This window comes from Varroa destructor, unplaced genomic scaffold, assembly GCF_002443255.2.
Source record: "Varroa destructor unplaced genomic scaffold, Vdes_3.0 BEIS01000002.1, whole genome shotgun sequence".
Taxonomy (NCBI): domain Eukaryota; kingdom Metazoa; phylum Arthropoda; class Arachnida; order Mesostigmata; family Varroidae; genus Varroa; species Varroa destructor.
Window position 1 is genome coordinate 57,063,457 of NW_019211455.1, and position 21,824 is coordinate 57,085,280.

General features: G+C 41.1%; 1 protein-coding gene across 3 annotated transcripts; it reads right to left on the bottom strand.

Annotated features, from left to right (window-relative positions):
- Nucleotides 1-1,784: 1,784 nt before the first annotated feature.
- Nucleotides 1,785-19,803, bottom strand: LOC111245278 (uncharacterized). Of its 3 annotated transcripts, XM_086979946.1 has the most exons (4): nucleotides 8,376-10,574; nucleotides 7,451-7,985; nucleotides 7,171-7,234; nucleotides 6,913-7,025 (listed from the first exon to the last, which is right to left on the bottom strand). In XM_086979946.1, exons 1-2 carry the CDS (start codon nucleotides 8,547-8,549, stop codon nucleotides 7,848-7,850), a joined length of 312 nt encoding a protein of 103 aa, XP_086836072.1. In that variant the 5' UTR covers nucleotides 8,550-10,574; the 3' UTR covers nucleotides 6,913-7,025; nucleotides 7,171-7,234; nucleotides 7,451-7,847. The 3 variants fall into 3 exon arrangements, 1 of the variants encoding a protein (XP_086836072.1); XR_015320875.1 differs by lacking the exons at nucleotides 6,913-7,025; nucleotides 7,451-7,985; nucleotides 8,376-10,574 and adding exons at nucleotides 1,785-2,315; nucleotides 19,293-19,803; XR_002671263.2 differs by lacking the exons at nucleotides 7,451-7,985; nucleotides 8,376-10,574 and adding an exon at nucleotides 19,293-19,803.
- Between the last annotated feature and the right edge of the window lie 2,021 nt (nucleotides 19,804-21,824).

Here is a 21,824-nt window from a genome sequence, read left to right on the forward strand (position 1 = left end):
ATAGGCTAGAGCATCTTGAGAAGACGTATCAATTGCTGATATCAGAACATTGTGACATTAACTAGTAAGTTTCGTGGGGTAGACTGACGCGTACAAGATGGTCTGACGGTTCGCCTGAATTCTATTAAACGTACTTTTCTGTCGACACAAGTTGACCGTAGTGGCAGTGAGCGCAGGTGTGACAGGTGAATATCAATTATGGCGGCCCATTATCAGTAATCAATAAAAGATGACCCGCGTGGACATAAATCATGAAATTGATGCCTCATACCTCCCGTTCATATTGAGAGTAATGTCGTTCTCTCGCTTAACTTAAAACCTATGAACAAACGACAATAAGAACGTCTAAATCTGTAGAATGCCTATGGAATAGTATCGCTGAAGTTCTAAATTGGCTCTTCTCCCACGCCGCACGGTCTAATCTGATTGAGTGTTACGGTTTTCAATGATGTTCTGCGTTCACGAGATCATTTAGATCGTCTATTTTTCTGTAAAACTTTATGAAGATTCACAGGTAGCTGTTAATTCCAGCAATAATATTGAGTAGACTTGGCTTAAACCTGGAAAATATTTAGGTGTTGTCGTTACACAGCTTCGTATATTAATACAGCTGCCAGGCCATATATAATATATAGCCAGGTCAAAAAATCTTCCCGATATATTTGACAACTGCGTTGTCAGTTTTTTTTTTTTCTCGCTATACATCAATTCTAATGACATCGGGAATACTCAGATGTCTTGACTGATCCATTACATTACTGCTTTCCTACATAAAGTACTTGTAGCATGGTATTAGTTATGTGTTAAAATGTACATTGTAAACAACTCTCAAATAGAGCTAGGAGCTTCCTAATGCCTAGAAATATCGTTCGCTTACATTTAGGCGACATCTTATAGATAGATATCTATATATAGCATATTTTCATACATACCTATATATTTAAGCTCATTTTTTGTTCGCGCTCACACGCAAGCGTGCTCCTAGCCTTTTTTAGCATACATATCTAGACCCATAGCGCTTTCATTATTTATCAGCATATTAGTCGGCCATACTTTATTAATACTTGATTTCGATTAACTCGTGTTATTGTAGCTGACATTATCAATATTCAGAAATTCAGTCTGCCCCCCGCATCCCCTCTGACTTCCATTTAGAGCTATGTAGACGAATCATTTTAGCGTTGGCTGTTATTATTTGAACGTCGACAATGTTGTACCTGCCGGAGTTCGGATACAGCCTTATTTTTACCGATCTAAGGCCAGATGTGTCTCACAGCATCTGACGACTGAAACTCCTAAGACAGAAATAGCTCGCTCGGTGTCGCATCTACGCATTTTACGTATTTATGCTTACGACTTGGAATGTTGGCGGCATCTTTCGTGTCCTGGAACATTTTTCATCGATACTCAATAGGCTCCTCTAGCGGGCCAACAAAATCTCAAATAACGGTGGTCATTTTTCGTGGACAAGTACTGAGGACACGATATCGTCTGCATTTTGTAACCGAGATCCAGATTTTCTGCTTTTCACGCACCTCCTTCAGTTTTAGAAGACCAAAATTCGGATAGATGTAGTGATGCCGGTTTTAGCCAACTCACTTCCCGTATCAACCTCCATTAATATTGGTCGACCTTTAATTGACACAACGATTTATATAAGCTGATTGTAAGTTTCTAAACCCATTTTTCTACCGATTATGTCCTTGTGTGTTACACTGACATCATGCTGCATTAAATAAAAACCGAATTTGTTTAATCGATTCAAACCGCTCAGGTCTATTTTTATTCGACATTAAGGTGACATTTTATCTAGAACATTTCACATTGAACAATGTATTTATAAGCGCTTACGTAAACTCAACCTCAACAGAATTAAGGCGCTAAAACTACACTTTAATTTTATTATTATTATTATTAGTATTATATATTTTCTGGGTTAATAGGCCATGTATACCTGCGATGCTTCGCGAAGGTCTTCGGTCAGGTGTTTTGCATTCTAATTCTAACCAATAAGAATATTGGTTACTCTCCTTTTGAACATAGTGTCCTGAATTTTCTATGTTCACGTTAGATACTCAGCGGTGATGGCCAGAGCAGCTGTCAACAAAACCAATTTTTGTGTAAGTCATGTAAATACGGACGTCTGCGCAAAACATTTCGACGGAGACCTTTCTCACAGAAAGCGAAACAAGGAGAACGAACAAGACTTTTGTAGGAAGCCAAACACGCTATCAATATGTCAGCGATGACAGATGGATGCGTAACGAGAATGCGCAGCTACGAAACAGGGCACGTTCATTTTATGTAGCAGTGTCCTGAAATTTCCAAAAGCAGTATACTCCAATGAACAGCTAGCTAGTCGACGATTGGCTAAAAAGAATCATTAGAACGTAGACATCTAACTGCCGGTGTCACTATGAGGTGAGATAAATGTCTTACTTAGGACAACCTTTGCAGTTTGCAGTTGGCCATTAGGTTTGCAGGATCGCGTGGGCGGAAAACAAAGATAAGAGAAAAATAAAAATGTACCAAGGAAGTTTTCAGAGATCACAGCTACTTGTCGACACCCTGCCTCATTATAAATGAGAACATAGCGACACCGAAAAGCTACGAAGAACTTAGCATTTGCTTTGACTTCCTTCTATTTGCCTCTATTGTTCCCTATGGACATTAGGCTTGATACCTGAAAATTGCTTTGCTTAGAGATGAATGTTCGTAACACCCTGAACATGCTGACAACATAAACATCGAGCATACTCTTTTTACCAATGGTACACAACGTCGAGTCGAAGCTCCCCTTTCGGATCGGCCGGTCGTCCCCTATTTGTCTGCACAGCCTCTGTGAATGTGTAGGTCTACCAGTCACTGAGTACCATTCGTCCCAGCGGAGTTTTCCCTATTACTCACCTGCCTTAAATTCGTAGGCCTGTAGGTAGCAACCTTTAGTACAGAAAGCGGTAAGCTGTGTGTAAACGGCGGAAATGGGCTTGACTGAAACGAGCTCAGGTCTTCCGGAAGTCTTCGCGTTTCCAACAATATATACCGCCCCCCAACAACATATATATATATATATATAAGTGACATTTGATGAAGTATATAACATGCTATACACGTTCTGCTTGTAGATAAAGGTCCTCGCCCGGAAATAGAATCGGTATGATCGGGTTAAACGCATGTTGTGTCAACCGAATGAGTACAGGGTAGCGCTTGTTATTCATTAGGATGGCCGATTAGAAAAAGGCAAGGCAACATGATAATTGTGAAGAGAGAAATAAAATCATAAAAAATAACCTGGTGTTTTATAGACAATAGAAACCAGCAGCAGCAACCAATAGCAGTAAGTAAAATGTGCACAAACACAAAGCGGTCATGCCCGATGTCTGACGAAATAAAACACGTACATCTATCTCTAATGGTATATTGCGGGCAGGGAAGTGCCGGTTTTAAGCAGTATACGAAAGTACGAGTAACGAGCTGCAGGTGGCTGAAACATAATAAATGAAAAAATCGGCAGTTGATTTCGCATTACAACCATATTTAACCCTGTCCGGCTTTCGTATTATTATCTCACTTATGATGCCTCCTATGAAATGTTTATATTGCTATGCCGATATCTGAGAAGTCGCCCTTAATTCCAGTTCCGTGTGAGCAGTATTCGCAGAAAATCGGAAAACTCGACACTACATAAGCTTAGGCAACATGTATTTATATGTAAAGCATACGAGCTGTTCCTGTTGCGCATGACTAAAGTGCAGCTGATCTATGTACGATAACAAGGTCTGATACCTTGTGAGTCCAGAGCCTCGTTTGTTTAGGCGGAAAGATTGTAAGGGCAGATTAGATGAAATTTATCCCGACATAGGCATAATATTAAATTAGCAGCCTTGGATGGTCGTAGCGAAACGCTCTGAAGGCCAGGTTTCAATATGCACGATGCACCATGATGATCTCAACAGGGTGCAGCACGAAAACACTGGGCTTCTACAGAATCCGCCACATCACAACATAGTAACGAAACGCTAATATCTCAGCATGTCGCCTGCACGTATGGCACAACTCCACTACGACCATTTGGATGCCTCTGGTAGGTGCTCTCAGATCCTTCTGTTCATTTAAAGGCTCTTATGAAATTTAGAACGAAGTGATTTAATAAAGGCGTTTGGCTGTGGTCTGCACGTGGCGCAGATCTTTATGGTATTCGTGTCTCACGCAAGCTCAAACCATTAGAAGCGACGTGTGATTTCTGTCACTCTTAAAGCTGTCCTATCATGTCAGAAAATAATAATAATGGTAATACGGTTCGATACGCTTTGATCTAGAACAAGGGCCAATGTATAGATTGATCGCTTTAGCGCTAGATCAGTTCAATTTTTATTTGTATTATTCAATTTTTATTTCTGTAGATTCTGTATTTCTGCTGTAGATTTTTATTTTAGAGAACGACAACCCAATTAAACTATCCGTTTGTCGTCCAATTTAGTAAAGACCCTTGCAATATAAGCATGAAGTTGCCCTGTCTTTTAAATCTCTTGATGATTTACCTATTTATATTTTATTTATGACTCAGCTCGTTGTTATCCGGGGAACTCGAAATAGTCAAAAGAACATGCATCTACATACTTGGCGTTTCGTCTATTCAACCTCGAACAATCCTTGGGGCCACGTACGACTTCACAAATGTATTACTGTAGCTCGGTTTGGTCATTACAGAGAGCCAGCCCGTTCCATGGTGCGAGCTATGGGGTGACTTTCGAATAAATAAAATCACTTTGCTTGAACCTATCCTCTATGAAACTCATAAGGGATCTCCAGATAATCAAGAAAAAGTAATGCGAGAAATGAAGCAGAAAATTCGAAATGATAACATTTCCGGTTTTCCTTAACATATCCCTATGTAACAGAAGAAACTGCCGAGAAACACCTAACAGAAGGACGTTGTGTCACACGCACAAAGCAGAAGGTGACTATGAAAAAATGTAACAGTGATTATGCGATGAAATGATGCAAATGGGTCGGGCGGGAAATCCTTGCGTATGGTACGGCAGGATTATGAAGGAAACACTTGGGAGTACCTGAGAGAGAAAAAGGATAGAATTGAATAAAATATCTGTACCGCCTTTTCTCAGACATTTATTTTTGAAAATACCACCACTCATGGCGCTAACAGTAACAGCGGTGCTGTCACTAGCGGCCGGCAGTCGCGCAAGAAGAGGAGTGAGATAGTATACGTAGCAGTTTACGCTTCGAGGAAAGAGCAACGCAGATCTCTGTTGCTTCCTGGAGTAGGCTCCCTAAGCAAGTCATGATAAAATCCTCAAGCCGGCAGTTCCTCTGACTCATTGCCGTTTGTCATTTGGAAAAAGTTACAGCGCTAGCGAACGGGGAAAATCGGCAGGGGTAAAAGTTAGAGGGAGAGGATAGCATAGGAGGAAGTAGCTGGCAGATGACTGTGAATGAAGAATGACGAGAAACAGGAAATACGAAGCACGCCGTATAAGCAAGCATGGGTGTGCTTTTCATGGGTTGAGTGGCCACATTTTGCTGGACGAGAAAATCTAATGTGAAAGGAATGGCATTCCGGAGTCCTAGGAGGAGCGAAGGTGTCGCAAGCGTAAACGTCGTACACGGCTAGCGCAGTCTGAAAAGTTGTTGACGGTCGTTCAGTTTGTACCCCATAAGAGATCACTACGAAAAGGGTAACAATCCACAAATACGTACAGCGAGTGCCAGCAGTAATGAGCTATGTCATAATGTGTTCATAATAGTGTTATCAAATAGTAACATTTACTCTGGGTTGAGACGTCATGTAGATTACCAAAATAGGAAAACGTTGTAGAATAATTGTAGCAGTGATTCAATTACTATGAAAGCTAGTAATTCACTGGACGATTTTACTCGGGGACCGAATGATATCCAGAATATTCGATGAATTTTCGTATATATATATATATATAATAGGATATAACTTAGCCAATATAGAAATCTGATAGGGTTTTTCGATGCCGAAGCATGCGAACGTGACAATAATCGGAAAGCAACTCTACTCACTGGCTACATAAGTTCAGTTAAATATTGCAATCAAGCACGATACTTTTTTAGATCGTTTCCGTATACATTGGCAACGATTTGGTCACACACTGGCTACACATTTCGAGATGGTGGTCAATCATCAATGTGCAGCTTAATTACACGTACCCAGCATAGACAGGAACTGTATAGTGCGGAAATGACTGGATACGCTCAACACAAGTGTCTCTCTAATCTAGTGTGCAATGGTATGGCCAAATATTATGTGGCAGATTTCCACGGGTAGGCGGTTCTCCTACCAGCATCTACTTTGTCGGGTGAGACCCGATTCTCCCGAGACACCAATGACGGTTGGGTTGCATAGATAGCGAATAACTTCGCAGAACGAGGAAGTGAAACTGCCAGAATTTTAGCAGATGAAAAAACTTATTTTTAAGGAAAACTAGACCAAACATTTGCTCTATTATAAATTCCAGAGGGGCATATCTAATAAGATACGCTGAACCTAGACCGAAAGAGAAGATTTAATGTATGTTACATTGAACATACGTCCTAAACATGGACATTGTACCTTTATACCATTTTTTCGAATTATATTTTTAAGAAAAAAAAGTTAAATATGACAAAGACAAATTACTTGTCAGCTTGAAAGGCGTTAATTCTAGCCGAATCCAGATTTTCGTGCGGCTAAATAAATAAAATTTTCAAAAATTTGCTAAGAATATTGTTATTATCACATAATTTAGACGTTTTGTTTATAGTTTGCAAACCATGCAGAGCAACATTCATAAATGGCACTGCGGATGTATTTTTCTGAGCGCTGTACTTACTTTAGAATAAAATTAATAACTAATATAAAGCGAATAGCCCTATTCTTTTTTAAAAGTTTTATTTGCCACATATATACATTGGCGTGCGTCCTTGTAGCCGTCTCATAACGACATTTTCCAAACCATTTGTTCCACCCGATACGAGTATTTGGGTCGTATAATTGTCAGCTGTGTAAGTAAAGATATCCACTTTTAGATCAAGGTTAACTCGAAGTGGTATCTCTTTTTTCCCACTATTTAAAGGCATAATTTACTCACCACGTGAATTATTTTAGTTTATTTAGCAACATATAGCCTTGCCCAGATTACTTACCTTAAAAGTACCAAGACCTAGTTTTCAATTCGGCAGGAAGGACGTCCAATAATTCCAGATACACCTTAAAATTTCGTAGAAGAAACAGAAAGCCGGTGTCAATAGCATATCGTGTTTCTGCAATCAAATTTTATCTAGTTACCTTGCTTTATAAAACTTCATATAAGTTTTACGAATCTTTTTGAATTTGACAACTCCCTTAGACGATCTAAGAATGGTATTCGAATGCAACGAGCGGCATGATGTCTATCGCAGTTTTCCTAGCGTCTGGAATACCTACATCTCGAGTTGAAACCTAGCTTCCTGTAGGGTTTATGGCGGAAGTCATGCGTGACAAAACGAGTGAATGCACGTCTGTTTAGCCGCTTCGTCCCTTTCCACTCGATACTCTTCATCACACTCGAGGCCAAAAAATCCTCATCGAGCTCCATGAATTTTTGCTCCCAATTCCTAAGGTTCGTCTTGAAGGCTTCCGTTGCTGGGAGCTGAAAGCGACGATCTAGGTCGTCCGAGAGCTGTGACGAGTCGGCTAAGAGATACACGAGGCCATGTCGGGTCACGATGTGTAATTCCAATGCTCTCTTGAGAAAAAGACCTTTGCGCGCTTCGACGGTCTCCACTGTAACATTCCCCCAAAGGATGTGTATTCCATACATTGCGATTGGAGCTATTTGGAATTAAGAGTAGTTGTCCGAAACAAGCGATGAGGCCCTCCGATCTCCCATGCGGTCAACACTGCCTTTCTGTATCTTTCGGTGACGTATACAGTGAAGCTTCTGCTGCTTGCGGAAAAGAGCGACCTCAAGTGCGGAAACCTGTTTACGTAGGTAAAAAAATACAAGGCGTCAGTGGCCGCTGTCCTACCCCGCCCTCTAAATTCCGTTCCCTTTATCTCGGTTAGCTTACAGTCAGTTCTAAACCTGTGATTGATGCGGGAAGGCAAGCTAGAGCTTGCTACATTTGGAATTTGTTTAATCCATATGTCACTAAATCGTCTGCACACAAGATAACTTTGACTGATTTTCTCGATAGGAATTTTGCTCAAAAAGCATGATAGAGACTAGGAGTCGGATTTAGATTGCGTCTCTGAGCCAAGCCAATTGTCGGTGTAAAGGGAAAGAGTTCGTTTACTCCGCCGTTGATGGTTATTCTGATTTCCTGAGGAATCGCAACGAGAAGATTGAGTACACGATAGGGACACCCACCTCGGCTAGCGTGAATGTACCCTGTCCCTGGGCGCTGAGTTGAAGGCCATCTTGAAGTTGAGGTACACCGTATCGCGGGTTACGCGGCGCGGCTGATATGCTCTTGACATCGGTGATCAGGGTCCTGCACGCCGTTTCTGTCGAGCGTTCTCTGCCGAATTCATATTGCTCCATTGGGATGGTGTGTACGCCTTCTAAGTAGATGTTCAACCTCTTAGTAAGTCGGAGAGCAGCTTATAGTAAACACTTTGTTCTCTTTTTCTCTCCATAATAACGACGCGCTTGAAGCTCCCTTTTTTTTAGGAATCAAAATGTAAACATTTATTAAATTGCTATCCAATACGGTGCCGGAATGACGATGCATTTGAGATGCTCGTTGTACGCTTTATCTGAATTGGCATCGAGCTGCTGTGCTTCGTTAGCCACGTATATTGTTAACGTTCTGCAGCAGCGATCAGATGGACTTGCAGCCTTTCAAAGTGTTGTTGCCATTGTGATGCACACATTTCTTGACAGATTGTCTTAAAAACGGAGGCAAAAAGGTAGATTTCACGCTGTACCTTAGTCATAAGTCTTAAAATTATTTGGGCTGCTGCCTGGATAAATCTGCAAGTATAATTGAACCACTGCCTATCCTTCTGAAGGGACTTAAAGGCTTTATTATAGATCAGAGAATTTACGCAGATGTCGCGCATAAGTTTTGACATTCCGCACATGAGGTATAGGGAGAACTGCGTGGGTGCGCTTTAAGGGCTTGCTTACGAGTAGGTGTCGCGAGGGAGCTTGGAGTTTGACAGTTCGTATAGATGCAACCTGGCAGTGAAGTTTATCACCATTGATTTGTGAGCATGAATGCTTGCGTCCTCTGACAGGTATTGCTTTTCACTTTAAGACTTTACTTTGTCCTTTATTACGTTTGTCGCAAATGTATCGATGACTGAACGTCCTAGGAAGGTCGGTGTCAAGGGGGAATTGACATCCATAGAACAAGATCGACGAGCATATCAAGAAAGGCTTCAGCGCGGCTTGGGTTCGGCAGATCGAGCTAAGCGTTAAAATCGCCGGCCGTGAAAGGCCAGAATGAGACGATAGCGCTTCTGATCCACTGATAAGTTTCTTCACTGGTACTTACGTTGATTCCGATTCGACGAAGCGAACATAGGTTGTTATAAGGCAAAAACAGCATTCTGTATTAAGCACGTAAGCGTGAGCTCGCCTATTTTATGACTGTAGAAGACGAAGTGCCCTGAGACAACGTGATCCTGCTCTTCATTATAGGGCAGTACGTAGAAAAGAAACGTGACAAGTTAAAAGGGCTAGTTGCCCAATTTTCCATTAGTCCGAAAATATCTGTATTGTCCAGAGCTCTTGGGAAGAGAAGCGCTAGAGTTGCAGCCCTCTCGCAGTTCCACTATGTAATTGTTAGCGTCTCCTCAAGATGTCGCCCTGCTGTAAGTTTCTTGATTGGCTGCGGTGATTGACGGTATTACGTATGGAAACTGGCTCTTTAGCCATTAATGCTGCTAGTACCTGCCTGATGAAGCCCTCGACCGTTGCAGCGGGACTTGTGGACGTTGGCCCTACTTTAACTAATTTGCTTGGTGTGGCCTTTCCTGACAGCGGTTCTTCAACGATAGCTTCCCTTAGCAGTATCTCATCTTATCGAAATTGATTCAGCCGCTGGAACGTTCGGCTCTGGGAGCCTGGTCGGGTTTACTGTTTAAACTACCTCGTATTGATGTATCTTTTTTTTTTTACATTTTTTTTTTATTGCATTTTCTACATCTTACTTTTTTTGATTATCAGGATTCTCACGTTTAAAAAAGGATTTATTCGTTTGCCGCGTCTTCTTTGTGGCTGTACCGTCCACCCTTGACGACCGGATGCTGTGATATGGACAGGAGGAAAAGCGAAAATTTCACATCTTTTGAACTCGCCTTTTCGCAATAATATCATTTACCGCTTTGTGTCTGGTCGAAGGGAAAATAGCAGCACATATGAACCTCTGATCCAGCACACGAGTTGATTAATGTATTCGAAAAGCTCTCTATCTTGCTGATGTCTATCCCTTTCAAATTGTACGCATTCATGATAACCAACTTGTCAAGATGTCGCAACTGGCCCGTTGCTACTGTTAATATACTTGTCTGTTTCACACAATATTGTCAGTGTTCATCTCGCGACGTTTTCTTGGGCATATCTTTCTCAGCCCAAAGACGAGGGCCTGCAATACATATAAATATACAACACGTTTGAAAGACAGCCCTGCTGATAATGCCGTCGCTTATTACCAGTGCTGTCTCTCATGATGGGGACGGAGCCGGGCCATTCGAAGGTCTCTCAGAAATGACATCTTTGTGTTTCGCTTTCAAGTTTGATATCTGCTCTTCCAACTCCGTCATTTGATCAAATGGGAACGTCGCGTGTTCCAATAATTTTTCTACTACAGGGTTCGCTTTATGCCGATTTATGCTTTAAATATCGTTTATAGGTAGCTTGTTGCATCTCTCTGAAACTCATATCTGCTCATATCGTTAACTGTCCTTCTTTGTTTCAGTATCTACTCAGTGTCAGCCAGAGTTTTAATCGTGTATCAGCGGATACTTGGAGCACGACGTACACGCCCAGTGGTCTACTCTGAAGCGTTCAAAGGGGCGTGTTAGTATGTTTCATGTAAATATCATACCTCAACATATTGGGACACATCTTTGGTGCATAGCCTCAGTCATTTTACATTGTTTAAATGAGTTTTCAAAATGCACGAAATTTTATAACATCTATAAGACATTTTGTCATTCCAGATATTTTTAACTATTATAGAAAGAAGGTTAACTAGTTAAAAGATAAAGACAAGCTAGTCCTGGTATTCGTAGCCTGCTCTTTATTTTTTTATTGGCGTATTAAGACAAAAGCACCAAATCAATAAACAAACGTTCCGAGTTTTCGCTAGGTGCTGCTCCAGACGCCCGACTTCCGGCTCCAAACCAAGTGCATTTACAATAGAGTTTGACTGACGTGCACGGTACACCTCGCATGGAAAAGACATAGGCATATACTTTGTAATAAGACAAGGGGCACGCATTTTTTTTAGCTTATAGTATATTTTTCGCCAAGACGGAAGCCCGAAAAAACTATACCTGAGCTAAACCTTGTGTCACATGCGTGTACTTATACAAAATAGAAGCCTTTATGTTAAATTTTCTGTAGTTTTAATTAAGTTTTGTTTGCTCATACAAAGACCATTTAAGAGACTTGCTAATTTAAACTTGCTGTAGTGCTACACTGTAACGTGGACCGAGTCGAAAGAGAACGAGGCGAAGTTAAAGCCGAAAGGTAAAAAAATAATCTAAGATATATAATGCTGAGTGAAACATTTGTACGCAATTATCTTCTGCAGGGTCGCGTTAGTATACAAGCCTTTTTATCAAATAATTTATCAAATTATTATCTAATCAAAAATTTATTAATAAGCAAATTAAAGATAGCCCTTATAGGCAGAGAAACACCACTGTGTAAAATAGATTTTATTCTGAGCTTTGCTTCTGTCTCTTTACCTTTGTTCTACAAACGTTCATAAAGGTTTATGACAATCTTGGGTAAAAAACAAAAATGTCTTTAGTGCAAAGTTGATCACTATGAGGAAGGAAGGGCTGTTATTATACCTAGTTTGTAATAAAATACACAGGAAATCATTTTAAAACCATAATAATTTTGGAGTGTCAATTAGAGAGCCTTCATAGTCTCGCTTAACTGTATGTGGTTTGACAATATTTCGCAGTCTACCATAGAAACATAATTTAAGCCTTTTAAGAAGTTGTACGATCTTATGGAATACACCAGTGTTTTGAATGCCTCCAAATTCGTCGGTTGAGTAACTTTGTTTTTTGAAATCCTATAGGTTTACATGACGACCCGAGAACAATGTCTTTGTTTGCCGTTTCTGCTTTGGGAGAACGTTGTCTCTCAAAAAACTTCTCTGTTAGTTATTTTATGGAAAGCTGTAATGAATACGTACTAGTCGCCGTAATAGCCGCAAACACATAGCGAAAATACTAGTTTTTATAGCATCCAGATCTGGATGATAGCTTCTGCCGCTCTTTGATCAAATGCACGATTCAGATAACGGCAGCTTCAATTTGTTACGTGAAAACCTATCAAATACTTTGATATCAATTTAAAAAATCTTGTAACTTCGAAGGTAAAGTTCTTAGAAATTATACCCGTACGACGTTTCGTGCTGCCGACTGGTACTATAAGGGATTTATCGCCGTTGCTTGCGCTAAATTATATTTGATTTTTTTTATACTCTTATACAAAACATACAATCTCAGATGTCGCCAACAAATTCACATTTGTAAGCTTTTTATGCTAAATAGGCGATACTGTGTATTTATCGGAATTCCAACTTCAATATATTCTGTAAGTGACAATGGAATGAGCCTGTATTTTTGTTCTACCTGAAAACTCTCTCAGGAAATCCTGCAAAAAGCCTATTGGCTTTAGGCGTTTTTTTGCTCATTGATTGTTCTGTCCTGCTGCAGCGAGAACTAATTTCCCTACACTTGACACGGCGGGCCCAAATGGCGTAACCCTTGCTCTTAATATTATTACCAAAATGATTATTTCTATTTGAACTTAGCAAATTACGTCTGACTCCTACGATAATCAGCGGAGTAGCAGTAGTCATGTGATTTGCGACGTCGTCCTATCACCTAATCCCTCGTTAGCCAATACAGCGACCCCGTAAGATCGCGTACTTCTATTTTGCATCTATTGTCCGTGTTAAATACACTTTTATTTATCGATCGTTTATTATTCATCAAAAATAAAAAAGTTTCCTTAGTTATATTAACACCTAATAATAAAGGTGACAAGCGCAATGTATTTGTCAGCAAAAATAATGGACCTTTCGTATACATTAGGACATTCTACTTTTATAAAACGACAATCAGGGATCATGCGGCCATTCATGGCTGCGCTCTTTTCATATATTAAGACGGCTGAAATGATTAGTATGATTGATATATCGATACTACAGGCTGATTACATGCTGGACTTATAATGTAATGTATTTATAAACCTTTAAAAGGAATGAAGCTTAAGTCTTACAACGGGTTTTAGTGTAGCTCTTTCCATTTACCTTGAGGCAGTGCTTTTATATCACAACGATTTGTCGACCTATTCTACTGCACCAAACACGGTTTAATATGCCGCAATAGAAAATGTCGTAGAGTACAATTGCTGGCTTACATGAACTGATAAACATACATGAAAATTAAACGCACCAAAGCTCCGTTTTCATGTATCCGTTATACGGTTTTGCATAACTTCTTTAATCATTGTAGCTGCCAGTACAAACGATTTTTGTCTCGAATCGCCGTCGAAGCTTTTTGGTTAATTTTACCATTTCAACCATTATTTCCAGTAAAAAATTAACGCTCTAATTTACGTTATCTTTACCACTTCCTTAGCCAAGCACTGTCGCCTTTCTCTGCTACTGGCGAATAGAAGGTTAAGTTCACTACGAGTAACGCGCCTACTGCGAAGCAAAGGAAACCCTAATATTCACCCGAGCGCTTCTTTGCAGAAAACTTGAACGTTTGGGGGCCAGGTCAGGATTTTTAACCCAATTCCGTCTACTTGAAACCTAAGCAGTCTCAAATGCGATGTGCCACAAGAGAAAATCAATTGGTAGATTTTCATTTTTCTTTTTATCCTCAAGAAACAAGCCGAAGTCGACTTGTACAACTGATACATTAATTCCTTCCATTTCCTCTTGGAAATTAACATCAACTATTATCAGTTGAGTAAGTTGTAAAAGTTTTTGAAGCTATTTCACAAGACCCATTAAAAAAGGGTAGTTCGAAAATCACACTTTCACCAGCGTCTCCCACTATCGATGCACCTGTGTATGCCCCTGTCTTATTTAGCTTAAATCTTCCTTCCTTGAGAGTCATAGAAACAAATGGGAATGGAACTGTTGTAGTTATTTGTTGTCGTATACGCTTCCGCATCGATAGGAAACTATGCATGTGTCAAACTGGCCTAGTTTACTTCGCGCTAAAACCGAAATCTGAATTTAAGCGTTGTTTTTTCAACTAAATTAGTCTAGCTTAGGGCAAATGATTTTTCTGAAACGAGGCATCCTAGCAGAAAAAAAGGCGACATCCAATCGATGCCCTATGCAATACGTTGTAAGTGTAATCATATTGATTTTCTTTGTTCTTTTAATGTCTTCTCAATGGGTCGGACCTGTCAAGTAGGCTGGTAACAAGAGTTTAGCTAGAGACAAGAATAGGTATTGAGAAAGGGACAATGACTAACGTATTTAAGTAACTGTTTAGAGTCTACCTAGTGCCGCTGTGGGACCGTTAACTTTTCAATGAATCGGTTTCCAATTTCTCAATAAATCTATTCGCATCCCGGCTCAGCTTTGTTAAAATTCAATCCGCACCTGATTTTTCTAATTTAAACAAGAACAGCTTTAGCTACATCAAATAATTGGACGTCAAAATGACGTTCCAACACTTTTTCAAGCGTTTGGCCGGAAAAGGGTTATCGCTTGAATGGACCTGGAAGGCGTAGCGCGTATCACAAGGGCTAATATTATGATTTAATACAAAGTCAGGAAGTTTCTTCTGAACGTCTCAGATATCGCATCTAACCCGTATTTTAGTGGTCCATATTTTATTTAATTTATAAAACGCGCTTCCGGGCAAGCAATTTTAAAATCCTGTTAAAGGAGCAGAGAACATGAAGTTATATTATATCATTTTTTGTGGATACTTTATGTGCTTATCAAGTGTGCGCAGTTGCATTGAGCATCCACGTTTGGCACTTGAGAAACTGTACAAAAATAGTACTAGAACGTCTACGGTCGCATTAACGTGCACAGATACAAACGCAGCAATTCGCCACTTGAGTATCTTGTATATTGATGTAAACATTGGACAAATAGAATACTCCTTGTTCTCTCAAATCTGTACTCGTTATTTAGGAACTCTTACAAATGTAAGAACTATCTTACCGGAAGCCAGCATTGTTTCGCATCAGCTTCTAGTGATTGAAATAATTGTAAATTTGGAAATACCTAGTGATCGCTTTATGGATCGCTAACGAATAATAATGATGATGATGATGCCATTTAGGCTTAGTTTTTTGGCATTTCCACTCTTTGTTGCGCCGATACAGGGACCACTAACTGTCTAAACAACGAACCTTCCACTAAAAGCTTTATTTCTTTTTTTTTTTCTAACTATCACCAACTTTTTCACTGCAGATTATATATGAATACAGTGCAATCTCGTTATTGTCGGATCGTCAAATGGCATGCATCATTAAACATCGTCACGGTCCGCCCATTGTGAGAACGTAAAGTACATATTACGTAAAGCTTTGCTCGTGGCATTTCTTTCTACTCTTCTGCCTTTTGCCGTCACCCGACGATCGCCGCAAGTAGACAACCCTTTTACCGTGTCATTTAGTAGAGATAACGCCACCCCTATGATAGCCCGTATGTGACCTGGGCGCGCTACTCACTGCCTGCCACCCATCGGATTCTGATTGCTTCTCGTTCCTTTTTCACTGGACGAGCCCAAGGAAAATAACGTCGCCGACCGGTAACAGACAACTGACAAAATTGCGACTCCCTTCTACGAGGCTATCGGTTTTCATTTCTTCTTCCTTGATTCTGGGATGAGTAATCTCAAGTGATGAGAGACAATATTGTTAAGAACGAGAAACGCATTTGTCCAGAGTGGCCGCATGACCTCTACGAGCGGTGGATTGTAATTCATTCAACCAGCGACTGATCCCATTAGGCTTGTTCGGCAATAGTAATAACCCAGCCAGCACAAAAGACACTGATTTGTATCTCTCACTTATATTTTCAGCCTTTACACAACATCGGTGACTATCCGGTTTTGTGACAATTCAAAATGTCTCGTCAGAGTTAAAAACTCTATTTAGGAGCTGTCTGAGAAACGCAATTGTGGACGAAATCGGTATCTCTTAGAATTGGTCCATCTTATCGTATTGTTCGTGCTACAATAGGAAAGGAGTTGAAATAAAGTGCTCAATACTAGTCAAGATAGAGGCTGGCGATGGCGACAAACCACTTCTTTACTGTGCTTCAGATAATCGAGCGCGACCTCCGTCAACGTTTCGCTCAGTGGCACTCCTTATTCAGCCACTCGGGTTCTGTTTTGAGCCTCCCCGAATCTCAGATAGTATTACTCCGTTGCGAAACCCACCAAAGTGAACTCTCAAAGCGTCTATTGCTGCTCGCATAACGACAAAATTTCCTCATGACTTCCACATCGAAACTTATAATGCTAACCCAAAATACACTCATTGTGTAAAAGCCGTCGCTAGAGATTTACTTGTCGCGGCTAATATTCTATCCGTCTGGCGTTGATCCCAACTTCGATTCCCACGCAGCAGCAGGAGGAGGACTGACATAAGCGGATCGATTTTTGCCATGATAACGGCACGACACGTACGTGAACTGCACACGATGTCTCGTGCGCGCCTAATCTAAGCTCCAATAAAACAACAGCTGCAGGAAAAGCAATAGTAGCAGCAGCAGCAGCAGCAGCAGAGGGCAAAAAAAATGTCCCAGTGTAGCATTTATCCGACATCACTTATGTGTGGCCTTAAGATTTCAGGGCTTCTTTGTCGTCCATGCCCTCCATGTGACTTTGTATAAGCATCTTTATGTTTACTCAGGGTCCGCATTTCTATCTTTGTCTACATTCATGACGGACATATGTTAATCGAGGGACGCTTGAGTAACACAGAGTCTACTCGAGGATTGCCAACATATGTCCTAGACCCAGCTCCATCTATCGTGAATCCAAGATAGTAAAAGCAGTAACGACTATTGCCACATGGCCAGTGTACAATGGACGCTGTAGCCTTACGTACAATAGCAGCTATAATTGTACAAATGTAAATGTGCACACTTCAGCTTGGTTGTATACTGTGTCGACTTGGGCTCGCTTATGGCCATGTTCTTTTTTCCGCATTAACCAGCACACATGCACGGAGCCACAGAGTCGTTGAGAAGAAATCTAACACTGGACGTAGATAAAGTCTAGAGACACAATGAACGAGTAACATCAGCCAGCTCCGATTCGCTCAGCTGTATGTTATATTGTTTCTTATGCATGACTATTTCACTACGAGAGGTCTCGAAAACAACTTCGGTAGTCATAAAAGCACGTCCAACGGAGCGTGATACTCCTTTCAGAGGACCGAGGACTGGATTTGGCCATACCCCGGAGTGCGGGTCTCAATCCCAGCAACGGCGGTAAACGCGGGTGTGCGTCAGCAAGCGATACAGCTGGTAACGAAATTCTATGGCGGGCTTGTTGACCCAATGTTGAATATCTCGATGTTGTATTTATCGTGTTGTTTCTTATTTGCTTGCTCACACATACGGCAGCGTTGGGACCCCGCTCGATGAGGGATTAACGCGGGTACCCCAGCTCAGCGTCTTTTGGTCCTGGCAACCACAGCAGTCGCCCTTGACGGTAGTGTACTGCTGCTGCTGCTGCTGGGCAAAGTGTTGATAGTACGGAAAACTTTTGTCCTTTGTGCGTGTTCGCGCGGTAACAATCTTTCTGCACCGCACGGTTACGTCGCTGGCACACGCGTATTTTGTTGCTACGTGGCGGTATGGCCAACCAGTTAGCCAGCTGTTGCCCACGTAACTTGGGAAAACTGGATGCGCTGGATCTGCTAGTAACAGAGCTGTCGCAGTTGCGTAGAGGAGAGATGTTCTAGAGTTTAGCCACGATCGTGAACGAGCGAAAAAATGAAATATGGAAGATGGCACTCTGGGCGACTTAATGAAGAGAACACTCGTATTGGACCTAGGCGTGTATCGCTGAACCGGAACAGGTAAATGCCGCATAGGGATGGGACTTTCACATAACGGATGAGCCGTTCACGCTGGAAACAATAGCAACCAAAAGCCGAGAACAGCAGACCAACTGTAGGCGAAAAATTTTTTTTGAGAGAGATAAACGGGAACTTGTATTTTTGCTTCATAATGGATCCTGCAACCCATATCGATTATGTCAACAGAGTAACTACTGGATCATGTCTTTTGGCTGCTTAAAGAAAAAAATGTGTATGCACGCGCATCGACTGTCGATGATTGCTATAGCCGCAATGAACTTATAGGAACTAAGTACTAATAACAAGAGATGCAAACGTACGATTTCAGTACTTTCAGGTAAGCTCATCATTTGCACTATTAAAACTTGGCTCAGCTTGTCACCAGTGAAATTCATGGTCGCTAGGGTAGTGTCAATCCATAATTGAATTAATATTTACGATATGCACTACATGTAAAATTCCTTGATCACGACTAAATCGAACTTAGACATGGCAGTAGGTCGTCCAATAGGAACTCTCGCTCTGTATTTTACATGTGAGAGAAATTTAGGATCCTCTATTCTGCCTGTTTTTCTTGTTGATAAACTAGGCCTCAATTCTCAAAATAGAACCTGCCTGGCACGTTTGACGTGTAGCCATTCGGGTGCAAACATCGCGACCTTCTGTTTGGTCTTCATAACCAGACTTTTCGTATATCAGTCCGATACTATTTTTGAATTTTGAAGAACAACATTTATGTTAGAGTTGTACTGATATAATTCTTGCCGACGGCTCTAGCCACTTGATGGTGATATTTGCTAGTCCTGAGCTTGACGAGTTCTATCTCGCAAGCTTGTTGATATTTTGAAAAGCCGTCAAGGCAGCATTACTATCTAGAAACGCGCCACTACATAATAACAAAATTATTGGACAAAAATGTTTCTTTTCTTATATTATAAAGACTTGCTTTTTTTTTTTTAATTTTCGATCGTAGGTATTCTCAGATACTCCACTTTCCATAACTTGATACCTCACCTCAAGCATTGACTGAATGAAAGACCGGCCAACCTACGTAGATTTGGCATGCATTTGGAGTATACACGATCCTGCAGGCTGTCTTTATTGAGGTCGACATCCTGTACCAACTGTTTGCCTGCGTTCATATCTATGTATTCGTGCCCAATAGGTCGTGCCATCGTTTCCTCAACTAACTTCCTTCCGCCATTGTGCTATCATCACACCACACTCCAATCGAAGGCTGGTCAGAACAAACTCGCATTCACTTCTTCGTTCTAGGTCCCTTTTTGATATCGACCAAAGAGCTACATGCTTGCCCAGACCTGGCCTGGAATCAGATTCGAATCAGAAAAACGTGGCAAGTAAGGCAAGCAAAACGACGCATAAGAGTAGCTGCAGCGCTTCCCCCATCACAAACAGTCACCGACGCGACCACCATTGCTTCTTTTGCCGCTGCTACTAAAACGCCAGTCCCCTTACATCGCGCATTGCTAAAGATGCCATTACCAAGAAGCCGAGTGGCTGTTTGGTTAGGCCAACGGACGACTGACTGATCAATCCACCGAACAGTGCGGGGAACAACAGCCCCCCTCTCCACACTTGCTTCTATTTCCCTAAGATCTCAAGCCAGCCTGTTACAGCCAACGAACAAGCGGAGCGACCAACTATTCCTAACACGGTAAATCGGCAGCGGCGCCAGATTGGAAGAGAACAGAGGGGCGCAAGTGAGAACGCAAAGGATAAAGATAGAAAGGTCGTCGAGGACACTTCTAGGAACAGCAGCAGCCGCAGTGGCAGCAGACGTCGAGTAGTATGATGGGAGAGGAAAACGAGGACAAGGCCAATTTACGTAAATAGCTATGCTCCTTCCGCTAGCAGCAGTAGCATCAGCAGCAACTGCTTCCTCAAACGGACTTCTTTCTCTTTCGGGGTCGCTGCCACCCATCCTGCACTAGTGGAATCGCGGTTATCATAGGGAGAAGCCTTTGGTTCCGCCTTCAGCTGTGTGTACTATGCAGAGTCATGGGTACGCTATACAAACAATGTGCGCAATATGGATTTATACAGACGGATAGAGCGGTCCGCGCGTGTCAAGTACTCGCCCTGTTAACTTCAAGTTGTGGAAACCCGCGACATTTTTTACGGCATAGAATTTTTTTAGAGATAAATGATAAAAACTGACAAAATATCTGTTTGAAGTCAACGCCAAGCGAGAACTTAACGAAACTTGGAGGATTGAATGACGTCGTATTTGAAACAAATCCAGTTTATAGTTCAACCAAAAATAGAAAAACATTTTATCAATACAACTCTTTAGTGTCATCTATGAAGCTCAGTCTCCTAGGCTTCTCTGAGTGACATGTGTATACTTATCACTTCTAGCGAGCATCAAAGCTTTTTAACGTTTTCTGCATTTTCATGGTCAGGTTTGACTCATGTAAACATTGATATAAATTTTACGTACTCTGAAGCACATTCTCAATAGATAAATCTTCGTTGTGCGGCTGTGAGCACTCAGAGGTAAATTTACTGTGCAAGATGGAATCGTGTGCTGCTCACAGGCGTTCGTTCTGTTTGTTTTATTGTTTCTGTTAATACCAGTCTGATAATGAACGTATAGGCTAACCAGATACATTAGCTGTAGTTATGCCCTCAAGGCTAGATGCTTGCTGGATACTTGCTGGAAACACACATTTGCAACGTAAAAAATTTTTTGCTGACAAAGTATATATGTACTCCGATGGCAGCATTGTACACCATATTTCTACAGAGGACTAAAGAAATTAAACATCGAGGCGTGAAGTCTGTGAAGGAGAAGAGGAAGGAGAAAGTTATTTCGGTTCGTTTGAACAGTGCTCGTATATATGACTCTGCCGCGCTAATATTGGTACTGATTATATATACTGGCATAGAGATGTATGTCAGGACAACGTCCTACTGGAGAGTCTACTCTTGGTTTTTTGTAATGTAATACATATAATAATATTTCAAAGGCTATTATTCAATTGAGAATTTTCTTTTGACTAGGCGCACAATCTTCTTAACTCTCCTAAAACGATTGTCTTGTATTTTTTGGCCTTGTCGCTGGGCTGTGACTCCACAATCTTGCAGGTACACTTTCAGTCGGGTTCAACTTTAAAAAAACCTCGCCATATAAGCCATTCTGTGGGACAGACTACAGACTTTTGACAGATACGTTATTTAATTCTATACAGCTTTTGACGTGTTCCACTGGCTTCCCTAAGATACTGCATCCGCATAACACTTCATTGTTTATGTGTTCAAACAGATAAAAATGTATGTGTAATAACATAGTAAAATACCATATTGGTCCAGCGGCAGCAGCAACAACAACGCCTTCTTTTTCGATATCAAAATACAGAGGCATCACAGAGACTTTCTAGTAGACACCTATCGGCGAAATAACAGTCATTCATACACACGTAGATTTACGTCACGTACAAAAGCCTTTTAATCTACTAACATACATATAGTGTTTAGCAGTAAAGAAATATATTGCCAGTATTCGTATACAAGACATTTGGGTAT

What these genes read in the sequence shown, in the direction of transcription:
- LOC111245278 (XM_086979946.1), bottom strand. Translation starts at nt 8,549, where the DNA reads ATGGAGCAATATGAATTCGGCAGAGAACGCTCGACAGAAACGGCGTGC. An exon ending in GTACATTCACGCTAGCCGAG is followed by an intron (nt 7,986 to 8,375) that starts GTGGGTGTCCCT and finishes CTACGTAAACAG; the next exon opens with GTTTCCGCACTTGAGGTCGC.